Source organism: Suricata suricatta, chromosome 11, assembly GCF_006229205.1.
Source record: "Suricata suricatta isolate VVHF042 chromosome 11, meerkat_22Aug2017_6uvM2_HiC, whole genome shotgun sequence".
Taxonomy (NCBI): Eukaryota; Metazoa; Chordata; class Mammalia; order Carnivora; family Herpestidae; genus Suricata; species Suricata suricatta.
The window spans coordinates 108,338,462-108,351,215 of NC_043710.1; the positions used below are offsets into that span (position 1 = coordinate 108,338,462).

Here is a 12,754-nt window from a genome sequence, read left to right on the forward strand (position 1 = left end):
GGAGCCGCCCGGGTTCTCACGAGCCCAGCCGGCGCCACAGGAACGAGGCGACAGTGGCGCGCGGCGGACGGCCCGGCGGCGGCGAGCACTGGGGAGCGGCCGCCCCGCTCCCTCCGTGTGGGGGCTTTCCCGAGACCCCCCCCACCGGAACCGGAACACCGACCGTCTGCCCGAACCCCCCGGCCGGAAGTCGGGGGAGCCCGCCGCGCACTCACCCTGGACGAGCAGGACGCCCAGCAGGGGGAACAGGGCGCGGCCACGGCCTCCAGCCGCTCGGCCCGGCCGCATCCCGACGGCTCTCCGGACGCTCGCACACCGTGTTTACGGCTCCCGGCGACCGCGCAGGTGATGCCGGAAGTGACGTCACGGCGGAGGCCGCCAGGACGCTCCGCGGGGCGAGTCGAGGTTGCCCTGGGAACGTGGCGTCTCTCCAGGGCCACACCTGAAACTTGCTCCGACAAGCGTTCTTTTAAGTTTCGAGTAAGAATTAATTACTCCCTGTTGCTTGACAGTGAAGCAAGCCACACACTTTGGGACAATTACGATGCATCTGTATGGAATTCGGCGGCGCTAAATAGTCTTGATGCTCCGACTCGCTTCCGGAAGTCTCTTTTTACTCCCTACAAATTGTCTGAACCATCTCAAAAGAGGTTTCTGTTTTTAGCTAGAAGAGACCTAGGAGACCACACAGCATCAGTCAATAAATATGTATCAGGCCTCATGATGAATGTGTATCTCCATCTTTAGTTGGTGGTGTTTTGTGTGTGACTGCTACCGAAACCAGCTCAGTACCTCCGTGAATTGGGTGTTTATTAAACTGCTGTCGGTGGCAATGATGAAATCGGTACAAATGTGATAGAGGGGAAGAACCTGGATCTGTGTATCTTTGGGTGGGAAGAGAGAAAAGTAATGTTTTCACAGCACTGGAAGTGCTGAGCCCGTGGGATGATGGTGCATCAGCCTGTTCTCCTGGAATCTACCTGCATTTAATGAAATCAAGAGGAGAACAGAAGTCCATGCTTCAGCCTTTGGGAAGGCTTAATACCTTTTCATTTTTCAGTTCCCATTCGGTTACTAGATGTGAAAGCCGGTGGTTTTCTCTATTAAGAAAGTAACATAAGAGTGCCAAACAGGAAAGGATACTCTTCGTAAGAAAGAGCACCCAAAACAAGTGGTTTGTTGTGCCCAGTCCCCAGTTACCCAAAGCAATGTACCCGGTTCCTTATGCAGTATCAACTAATATTCGCTATAAACATTTCTTTATCCAGTATAAACTAATTTCATCCGTTACTGACTTCCAGGCTCTTTCTGAGAAAATTTCCCAGTAAATATAAAATACATAACCATGTGTTTTTGAGTACTTGCTACGTAAAATTTTTAGACTTGTATGTAAGCAAACTATACAATTGATAATTCTTTATTACTAAAGGTTATTTACATATGTGTTTAAGGCACAATAAAAAATAAATTACAATACAAAAGTTCTCCTTAGGGAAAAGACACTGCCCAATGGGGTCATTTTAACCCCTGAATATTTAGCCAAGACATGAGCTACAAGTTTTGCTGGAAAGACTTTCCATGAGGTTTTACTTCTTCATTACACTTACGGAACATCACTCAGGACATCTGTTTGCAAAAATATTGTTATTTTCAAGGTTGAATTATGGAGAAAAATAGAAAATGTGTTGTAAAGGTAATCGAGACCTTAAATCTAACGTTTAGTTTTGGGGCACCTGGGGGGCTCAGTCGGTTAAGCATCCGACTTCAGCTCAGGTCACGATCTCATGGTTCGTGAGTTCAGGCCCCGTATCAGGCTCTGCAATGGCAGCACAGAGCCTGCTTCAGATCCTCTGTCTCCACTCTCTCTCTGTCCTTCCCCTGCTAGCTCACACTGTCTCTCTAAAAAAATAATAATAAAAATATTTTAATATACCTTTTAGTTTCCAAATTGGGTGTTAAAATTTTACTTTTTTAGTGCAAAAGGCAAAATGAGATAGGAATGGAATGAATCCAGAGTCAAGGGTCATATGTAAACTGCACCAATTTTTCTAAAAACACTAGAAAAAATATTCAATGTTCAGCACCTTTAAACACAGATCACCTATTTGAAAATTGCAGTTTGTTAAAAGAAAGAGCATCTTGGGCCCAGCCAGTGAAAACTGAAATGATTAGCGGATAAAGATGGGGTGGGGGCAACTAAAGCTTCAGATGTTTTCTATTTTTGAATAAATGCTGCTCGAACTTCAGTTTGCAAAGACACTGGGAGGCCAAACACTTTGGGAAAAGCACTCTTGTTGCAGCCTACTTATAAAGTTTGCTGTCTCTCCTAGTATAAGGGAAGAAAGAATAAAGTCGGTTTGCTATTGTTAGTTTTGATATTCCTTTGCCCCCTACCAAATCCTCCCTCCCACAAAATAAGCAAATTAAAGCAGAAATAAAACAAGGTAAAGAAAAGGAAAGGAAAAAAATCTCATCCAGTTCTCAGAGCTTTATATAACACTGTACAAAATTATCATCATTTAGGGATTTTTTCACCAGCCCTAAATTTTTACAGTCATAATACGCTATTGCAAGATCCTCTGCATTAACTGATTAATGATTCCAGTCCGCGAATGAAGCATGCGTTTTGCTCTGTTGTTACAACTGAACAGTAAGCAGAAGGGCCCTCACTGCCCATGGAAGACTTGCTCCGTGGGCTGTTTTCTCAGACCACAAGGAAAAAGGGGGACAAGCGATTCGTCCCGAGGTGGCATCTGACCATCCAAAAGCATTTATGTAAACTCTTCTAGCTACTCTGTGATTCAGATTGGTGCTAATTTAAACGTTGGATCAACAAAAACAATCAACTAGGATGCTGAAAGAAGTTCAATAAAACCACGACAGGTCCCACACTTAAGGAGAGCCGTAAAAATCACTCCGTTCTTCAACAGTTTGGATTTAGGGTTTCCTGTTAATCAGTCAAAAATGGCTGGGAGGCTTAGCTCACCTTTTACTTGAGAGTGAGAAGAAAACAGTAAACGCATTAACTTTCGTAGCAAGAATGCTGCCCTAGGAAAACGAATACAGTAACGGAAGAGTGACAGACAAGATACCAGTGGGTGTGCATACGATTAATAACCCACAAGGAGTGTTTAAGGGCAAAAATGTAGCTTCTCAGGATAAAAATCTCATGAGCATTTGAAAAATATTTGTGCTCTGAAATTAAATAAAACCCTAATAACGGGCTGCGTGTGAGTCTCCCGGTGTCTGCTCGAGAGGCCCGGGCCCGTGCAGGCTCCGGAGAGAGACTGAGGCTTCTGGGAGGTCAGGGACTGCAGGGCTGGCCGGAGGACAGGTCACGACCGGGAAAGCCAAAGAAAAGCTCACGTTAACTTCAGCGCATCCCAGGGTTCTCGTCCTTGGGACTCTTCGGCTTCCTGAAAGACAAAGGTTTAAATGGATAGTTCATGCGGGAGGAGTGCGGAGAGGCGCCTGGATTGTGACCTACAGGCCTTCGATCGGACGTGCCCTCCACCGTGCAGGCGAGTGTTCTTAAATGTACTTGTCCTCCTCCTAACTCAACTTTGGGAAGATGTTTCCCGATCCTCTCTACATAGTTCTCAGTGGCCTTAATTCATAGGCTCTGCCTTGCGTGGACTCTTGGATGGTCCACAGCTTGCTCACACACTGCATGCCTTCTCTCTCTCTCTCTCTCTCTCTCTCTCTCTCTCCCCCTCCCCCCACTCTTTTATGATATAAAAATCAAGCATAGAGAAGAGCAGAAAAGACAGTGTATAGAATTCACCTATCACCTAATTTTAAAGCATTTTTTGCCTTACATTCCATATATGTATTTGGTCTTTTATTATATATAAATAAATACATATAGAAGTTTGTATATAATAAATGTATATTATATATAAACGCATACTTAAGATAGGAACATTTTCTCCTATAGCCACAATACCTTTATTATACCTGATAAAAGTCAACAGTAGTTCTCTAATATTATCCATGTGCAAATTTTCATTTTCAAGACTCCCAACTGTCCTCCTCCAAATCTTCTCACAACTACTCTGTCCGATCTAGGATCCATCCAGTCGGGACATCCCGTCACATTGCACTTGATTGTGTGAGTTACTTAAAATGTCGTTTCATCTTGGAGCACCTGGGGGGCTCAGCTGGTTAAGCACTGACTTGGTCTCAGGTCATGATCTCACAGTTCATGGGTTTGAGCCCCACGTCGGGCTCTGTGCTAACAGGGCTGGGGATTCTCTCTCTTCCTCTCTCTCTCTGCCTCTCCCCTACTCTCTCTCTCAAAATAAATAAACTTTTTAAAAAGTTTCTTTTCATCTCCATCTTCCTTTTCCATGACCCTGACTTGTTAGAAAGTCTATTTGGTTTGTGTGTGTGTGTGTTTTTTCAACGTTTATTTATTTTTGAGAGAGAAACAGAGTGGAAGCGGGGAAGAGGCAAAGAGAGAGGGAGACACAGAACCTGAAGCAGGCTGCAGGCTCTGAGCTGTCAGCACAGAGCCCAATGTGGGGCTCGAACTCACGAACTGTGAGATCATGACCTGAGCCGAAGTCAGACATTTTAACCGACTGAGCCCCCCGGGCGCCCCATGAATCTGCTTGGTTTTAAAAGACAATAGCCCTTGGTAAAACCTCTCTCTGATACCAAATTTGTTCTCCTGGGTTTACAAGAGAATCATTTTTCTCCATATCCTATGTTATAAGTCCTGGAGTTCTTTCACTGAAGCTTTAGGCTACAAAATACAACTTTTTTTGCAAATAATAATAGCGGGCCTACTTCACAGAATAGAAAAAAATTCTGACCATATGAAGAGTAAGTCATCCTACTTTTTAACATTAATAAGCCTGAAAACTGGTAAAATAAAATTACACACTACTAAAGTTGGATTCATCTTCCCAATAACTAGATGAAAGGAGCTGAAATCAATCCTAAGAAGTACAAAGGTTATCCTGTTAAAATGTCAGGCGTATCAGGGCGCCTGGGTGGCGCAGTTAGTCAAGCAGGCTCAGATCATGATCTCATGGTTCATGGGTTCAAGCCAAGCTGATGGCTCAGAGCCCGAAGGCTGCTTCAGAGTCTGTGTCTCCCTCTCTCTCTGCCCCTCCCCCTCTTATGCTCTGTCTCCCTCTATCTCTCAAAAAATAAATAAATGTTAAAAAAATTTTAATAAATAAAAAATAAATATGTATTTACATGTTGAAAGCTAATTTGTTATTCTTGGTCATGGTAAACATAACCACAAAGCCTAAGATAATCTTAGAATTTTCCATCTTCAAGGGCAGGAAGCTGCTCATCCTTTGCACGAAGCACACTGAAGCCCGCTAACCGAAGACTTTCCTCCCCCTGACAGAACTCCTCTAACTTCACATAGAAAACACTTACCAATCCGACAATCTGGGACATCCCCACTAGAGATGGGCCAGACAAGAAAGGTAAGGAAAGAAATCAACTCATTTATGAAACTTACCATCTGAGAATCTCAGTCTGTGTCTTCTAAATAAACAGAGACCTTTTTTTCCCCGTTGAGCCTTTCCTCTTCTTTTCTGTAACAAAGAAGCAGAAACCAATGTCAAGAAGCAGGAGAGGCAAAAAAAAAAAAAAAAAAAAAGGCAAGAGAGGCAACTTTTACAAAGCTTTGGTTGATGTACTTTCTCCCATATTTTGGGTAGAATTACGTGTCTCTGGGACTAGATCCAAGCTTACAGAGAGCTAAACCAGTGGGGCCAACTAATAACACACGTGCTTCCCCGTGACCCTGGATGTCTGAGCTTCTACATGTTCCTGAGTATTTTTGGAGGGGAATGCAACTTGGGAACTCAAACAAACCTGCCTCTAATTACCTTCCTTATTCAGCAAAGACAAAGTTTTATGTTGACCTAGAAGTCGCCTTTATTGCTTACCTTCTCTTCACACCCTAACCTCAGAGTGGGGCTCCCTGGGCTTCTTAAAATCAATCCTATTTACTCCAGGAAATATTTCTTGAGGCAAAGAAACAAACGGTGCTGAGACAACTGAAATACTGCAACTGCGAAGGAACGAACTTGTACTCCCCCTGCACGCACAAAACTTAACTCGACGTGAATCAAAGACCTACTGCAAGAGTTAAAACTGTAAAACTCTTAGAAGAAAACATAAGCATAAATCTTCAGACCTTGGATTAGGCAGGAGATTCTTTTTTTTTTAATGTTTATTTTTATTTTCGAGAGAGAAACACAGAGTGCTAGTGGGGCAGAGAAAGAGAGAGAACGAGACAGAGTCTGAAGCAGACTCCGGGCTCTGAGCCGTCAGCACAGAGCCCGACGTGGGGCTCGAACCCACAGTGAGATCATGACTTGAGCCGAAGTCGGACTCTTAACACTTAATCCAAGCACCCCTGTAACGGATTCTTAGATATGACACCAATAGCAGAAGCAAGACAAGAAAAAAAACTTAAATTATACTTCATCAAAACTAAAAAGTTCTGTGCTTCAAAGGACATGAAGAAGAAAGTGAAAGGGCAATCCACAAAAGACAAAGAACCCAGTTTTTAAATAGCAACATATTTGAATAGATAGATCTCAATTAAGATACACAAATGGCCAACAAACACATGGCAAGATGCTCGACATCATTAGTCATTAGAAAAATGCAAAGCCAACCCTCAGTGGGACAACCCTCCACACCCACTAGGTGGCCATCACCAATAGGTCAAACAATGACAAGTGTCGTCACGGACAAATTGGACCGTTGCTGGTGGGAGTCTACAATGGTGTAACGGTTTTGTAGAACAGTCTGGCGATTCTTCAAAAAGATAAACAGAGGTAACTGTCCCAGGAATTCCATTCTAGGTATGTACCGAGGAAAACTGAAAACACACTCCAACACAAACATTTATAAGTAAATGTTCACAGCAGCAATAGTCACGGTGACCAGAGAGCGGAGAAAATCTAAATGTCCATCAAATGAATGAGTAAGCAAAATGTGGTCTATACATGCAGTGGATTGTTACACAGCCATAAAAAGGAACAGCGTGCTATACGTGGATGAACTTTGAAAATATTATACTAAGTCATAAAAGGCCAGAGTGTAGGATGATCCATTTATATGAAATGCCCCGAATAGGTGTAGGAATGCTGGCCCTACTGACTCCATCTTTGACCTGCCATCTTGTTGGCTGCTTGAGGACCTCTTCAGGGCTGTATGTCCTAGCGTAGTGTCTAAGACATACAACATTCATGTATAAACTCTAGTCACACCTTCCGAAACCAGAATGTCCAGGGACTCTGTTCTGGATTTCAATGGGCCCATTAAGATACCTGTGCAGATAACATAGCTTTCTGCAAACGCCCAGAAGGTGCCAGGTGGTCTGTTAAACGTTAGCCATCGGTCACATGTATGCGAACTCTCCCCCACGCGTGCAGCTCCGTAAAGCCAGTGAGATGCTGAAATGCAGCGCTTCTGGGGAGACTGGCTGCGCGGCCGTCCAGACGGCGGCCCTCCTGACCCTACAACTCTGTATTCTGTGGGTTTTTCTACTTAAAAGTGCCTTCTCATTTGGGGGCTCTTTACGTTCTCCTTGTCTTTGAGCAGCAGGCAAGGCGACAGAGACAGAAAGCAGAGCAGCAGCTGTCAGGGGGCAGTGGAACCAGTGAGGGCTGAAAGGTATGGAGGTTCTTTGGGGGTGACGAAAACTCTGGAATTAGTGGTGATGGTTATACAACTTGCGAACATTAAAAAGATGAGTTTTCATGATAGGTCAGTTTCATCTCAAAAAATACCTATTTTTTGAGCGCCTTCTCTCAGCACGGCTGACTTTCCTAGGCACTGATTCGTGGTGCTCCTGCTGCCTGCCCAGCAGTCTTTACAAATGTGCATTTCACATTGAAAAGTAAGGAATATCCCAGAGGCGCCTGGGTGGCTCAGCCGGTTAAGCGCCCGACTTTGGCTCAGGTCACAATCTCACAGTTCATGAGTTCAAGCCCCACTCGGGCTCTGTGCTGACAGCTCAGAGCCTGGAGCCTGCTTCTGATTCTGTGTGTGTGTGTCTCTCTCTCTGCCTCACCCTTGCTTGTGCTCTGTCTCTCAAAAATGAATAAACATTAAAAGAATTTTTTTTAAGTAAGGGATATCCTAGAAAAGCTTTACATAAGCAGATTTTGAGACTATCAAGTCCTCCATAGTAAAGAAAGCCTATAATGAAATCCTCTATAAAATTAAGAAAGCTTTTGGGGCGCCTGGGTGGCTCGTCGGCTAAGCCTCCGACTTCGGCTCAGGTCAGATCTCACATTCGTGGGTTCGGGCCCCGCGTCGGGCTCTGTGCTGACGGCTAGCTCAGCGCCTGGAGCCTGCTTCCGGTTCTGTGTCTCCTTCTCTCTCTGCCCCTCCCCCTCTCGTGCTCTGTCTCTCTCTGTATCAAAAATTAATAAAAAAAAATTTTAAAAATTAAAAAAAAATTAAGAAAGCTTTTGTAAAGTTGCCAGATCACACCCTAATTTTTCCATCCTGTGAATGTGAATGCTTTTATGCGATTTACTCAGAGGGAAGAACATCTGTTCAACAATCATGTCTCCCAAGTGTTAAACACCAAGAGTCACGGTAAGAGTGTTAGAAGACGGCCCCGAACAGCCCAGCCTTACGGTTTCATCTCCACCACTTTGTGAGCGCTCTCGGCCCATCGCTTTTTCCGGAAATGCTGGACCAGGACGACCGCGATCACTACCATGACCATCAGAGCGCAGGCAGAGCCGATGGCCAGAGCCAGGAAGTGCATCTCAGAGAAGCGCGCTGCAAGGACAAACAGAGGGCGTCCTGATTCTGAAAAGAGGAAGGCTATGACGAAAGCTGAAGATACAAGAAGGACGTATTTTCAGCATTAAACGGAGTTTTTCTTTCTCCTACCGCATGCCTTGGGAGCTCTAGTAGCAGCAAGCGCTGCAGACCACGTCAGCGGTTCTCAAACTAGGTCCCAGGAGGAACAGCAGAACTTTTGAAACGCAAATCATCAGGCGCCACCTCAAGCCTCGGGAATCCTAGGTGGGGCCCAGCAATCTGTTTGAACTTGTCCTCCGGGCGAACTTGTCTGAGGCTAAAATTCTGAGAGCGACTGACTGAGCCAGCAGAACAGCCTAGTGGGGTAAGGTCGTTGCTGACCGAACCAAACGCCCAAACTGTTTCCCCTAAATAGCCTCTCACCTCCGGCATTCATCCAGTCATTTATTCAGATTTATTAAGGGCCTTCTACACACAGACATTGTAATGGAAATACAAAGCCAAAAAAGACATTACCTACAAGGAACTCACGCCCACTGGGAAGGTAACAAGTAAATCAGTAACTGTAGTCGAGGAGATAAAATGTTGCAAGAGGGAAAGGTCCCTAAACCAGGCAGAGCCTGGGAAGGGTGGGGCTCCCGCCTTTCAGTTTGATTTTTTTTTTTTTTTTTTTTTGAGAGAGAGACAGACTGCGAGCAGGGGAGAGGCAGAGAGAAAGGGAGACGCAGAATCTGAAGCCGGCTCCAGGCGCTGAGCTGCCAGCACAGAGCCGGACCTGGGGCTCAAACTCATGACCTGAGCTGAAGTCGGACACTTGAGCGACTGAGCCACCCAGGCGCTCCTGATTTCTGATTAAAACTTCAATAAGCCCCCAGAGTCAGAAAAGACTTCAGACAACGTCTAGCCCAGAGGTTCCCAGCCTGGAGTCTGTGGAAGAGGAGGGGGAGAGAGCAGACCACACGCTCGCAAACTCCATGTCGCACCGTGTGCACGTGCACATTTTCGTGGTGGCCAGAGCCGCGGCCGGCGTTAGGTCCCAGGGCAGTGCCACAGTTCGTTCAAGAACCCTGTCTTCCTATCTAACCTGTTCCTGCAGGTTAGACCCAGACGAATTCGGAAAATTGAGGTCCAAAGACATTCCCTTACTTCTTTCCGTATCCAGATGACTTCTCCAAGGTCACACAGCCCCATGGATGGAGCCCTGAAGGATGGGACTAGGGATGAAAGGAGGAAATTCTACTGCCTCACAGGCAGTAATACTCTGCTCATGAAGAGCACGCACCTGCGGCAGCGGGTTAGAACCCAGCTCTGCCGTCGACCAGCTGTGTGACCTGGGGTCATTAAGTTCCCTGAGCCTCAGGTTCCTCAATGTATCAAACAGAGACAACAATGTCCATTTCTTGAGTTCTTATTTAAAAAAGAAACATTTGTGTAAATTATTCCACCCTGAGCCTGCACATAATAAACATCACTGTATGGGAGCTATTATACTTGTCGGTGCAAAAAAGAATTTTTTTGGTGCAATTCACAGTTTGGGGAATTTTACATTTGTTGTCTCATGTTTTTCTTCACCATGAGCCTCGCTATATTATTCTCACTAAGGAGAGGAAAAAGGATTTACTGCCAGCTGGTAAACGATAGCAGGGATTGCAGCCCAGATTTACAACTCTTAAGTTTTATGGTCTCATCTGCACAGCTTCCCGGTTCTCCTTTACAGGACTGCAAGCGCTACAGTGCATTCGTTTAGAGTACACTTCTGGAGTCAAAGATGCTTGGGTGTGAGTTCCAAATGATTCCACTGGATTCCACTGGAATGATTCCGTTCCATCAGTTCCATGAATTTGGACAAGCGACTTAACTCCTAGGAGCCTCAACTTCCTGATTAGGAAAGTGGGGAGGCCCGAAGAGCACAAGAAACTGATGTCATATATGAAGGTTAAGTAACATGTGCAAAGGCCCTGGCGTGTGGGCGGCTCTCGGTAATGATCGCCACCATGACTGGCATCTGCCGCCTGGGGTGTAAGGATTACGCCAGACCGTGCGCGTCAAGCACAGGACGCTGCCTGACACAGAGTAGGTGCTCCGTAGTGTCCCATGAATAAGTGAGTGAATGAACAGACCTATTGTTAGCCTTTTATCAGAGACTTGCTTCCTCTCCCATCCACAATCTCAGCGCCGTTCCTGTAACAGATCCCCAGGTCTGTTTGCATAACTTTGTTTCTTTCCACAGCCGAACAAAGCCTTTCTCTTTTCGCTCCGGGACTCTTCAGTCTCCCTCTGTAGATTCCAGACCCGAAGGGCCAGCCCTTCTCACTCCTCTCAGCGGTCACAAGACTACCCCTCTCTCTTCCGCAAGCTCCCCAGCTTCCCGGAACCCCTCCCCGGCGGGGCCTACCGGTGTGCACGACACTCAGCCGGATCTCCCCGATCAGCCCGTCCACGTCAGGCGGGTTCTTCACCTGGCAGGTGTACGTCCCGTTGTCATCAAACTGCAGCTTCCAGAGCATGATGGAGGCGTCGTACCGCTCAGGGTTCCCGTCCCAGACCACCCGGTCCTTGAACCGTCCACTCATGGGGCTGAAGGGATCCACGTGGTAGTAGAAGACCTACGAGGGAGAAGCGGCCACACGTCTGATGAGCCTGTGCCCGGGCGCGGAGGCCGCCAGAGGGGGGCCCAGCCTCCTGCCCCGCCCGCAGCACTCCTCCAGGACCCCTCGTTCCCCTCGGCAGACCTCTCCGCTCTGCCAGCCCCGTCCCCAGAATCGATTCTCAGCTTTGCCCCGGGCTTGCTGCCGACAAACCCAGGAAGGCCAAGGAGACACGGACCGGCTTATCTTCCCAACCAGGGGTCCCCGGGCCAATGGCCATAATCTACTTACAAACTGCTCAGGGCCCCCATCTCGAGGACGGAAGTTCCAGGTCACTGTTAGAGCATCACCGACGGGGGCAAAGCTGGAGAAAGTGCATTTTAAGCGGACGTCGGTCCCGTTGACGGCCTCCAGCACTTGGGAGGTGTAAATCTCCACAGCCGCTACAGGCCACACGGTGCCACGGAGAAAACGAGAGAGAAAGGTGTGAATTAAGAGAATTTCTGCCAAAATAAATGTGTAAGTGAGATGTGTACCAAAGTTGATGCCCCAACTCTCAAACTTGCTTCACCCAGCCGTGACTCAAAACACCCCACGGCGAGCCTTCTCAGTCCTCTTAACGTTCTGGGCAGCGCGGTGCCCTCCTCCCGGGTCCCTGCGGGCACACTGCTTTAACAAGCACACACGTGGGCAGATACAGTGGGAAGCAGAGGCAAACAAACGTCTAAACGAACCGTCGCGTGAATGAGACATGCGTGCAGGTGAGGCATTATGTACTGCGTGTATGAGGGTCCCCCAGAAGGCGAGCTGTCCAGAAGGGTCCTCGGTGTCACCGCGTCCCTAATCTGCGGAAATGGCAACTAGTCCGGCCCCGACAGCTTCTGCTTCCCACCACGCGCGCTCTTCTTCACCGGGATATTTACGGTAGGATGTGCCCGGCGGGTGTTCCAGAATCCCTGCGGGCCTGTCGCCTGAGGGTCCCCAGCCTTCCCGGGGCAGCCAGGCCCGACAGGACACGGGACAGCCCGGCGCCCGCTCGCCTGCCGTGGGAGGCTGCGCGCAGCCACCGACAAAAGGGGGGGACGGTTTGTAACCTGAGACCAGAAAGCCCGCTCTGTGCCCGGATCCCTCGCGGCGGAACACACCTAAACCTGTTCGTCCGAAAACAAGCCACCGACTTCGGTCTCGGCAAAGTCAGTCACTGAACGTGACCGGCCGCGCGGCTCAGGCTCCCAGACGACGCGGGGTGACCCCGCAGGGGGGGCGGCGAAGGGGGCGCGGCGCGGGAGCCCCCCCCTCCCCTCCCCCACCCGCCCCCCGCCCCCCCGCAGCCTCACCTGCCAGCTGCGCGCCCAGCAGAAGCAGCGCGGCGCACGGAGCGCTCCGGCCACACATGGGGGACT

The 12,754-nt window shown here is 47.8% G+C and overlaps 2 protein-coding genes across 3 annotated transcripts in view; both read right to left on the minus strand.

Annotated features, from left to right (window-relative positions):
• LOC115306702 (myelin protein zero-like protein 3) overlaps positions 1-357 on the minus strand; it is a 47,977-nt gene extending 47,620 nt beyond the window's left edge. The window contains exon 1 of one of the 2 annotated variants that reach the window (XM_029957230.1): positions 216-345. In XM_029957230.1, coding sequence (XP_029813090.1) covers positions 216-288 — 73 coding nt within the window. In that variant the 5' untranslated portion in view covers positions 289-345. Of the gene's footprint in view, positions 1-215 lie in introns of both variants that reach the window. The other variant, XM_029957241.1, reaches the window with a different exon arrangement.
• A 2,116-nt stretch (positions 358-2,473) lies between these two features.
• On the minus strand, positions 2,474-12,748 carry MPZL2 (myelin protein zero like 2). The gene is made up of 6 exons (XM_029957071.1): positions 12,689-12,748; positions 11,643-11,794; positions 11,159-11,369; positions 8,631-8,778; positions 5,483-5,558; positions 2,474-3,416 (listed from the first exon to the last, which is right to left on the minus strand). The coding sequence occupies exons 1-5, from the start codon at positions 12,744-12,746 to the stop codon at positions 5,495-5,497; spliced, it is 633 nt and encodes a 210-aa protein (XP_029812931.1). The 5' UTR covers positions 12,747-12,748; the 3' UTR covers positions 2,474-3,416; positions 5,483-5,494.
• Between the last annotated feature and the right edge of the window lie 6 nt (positions 12,749-12,754).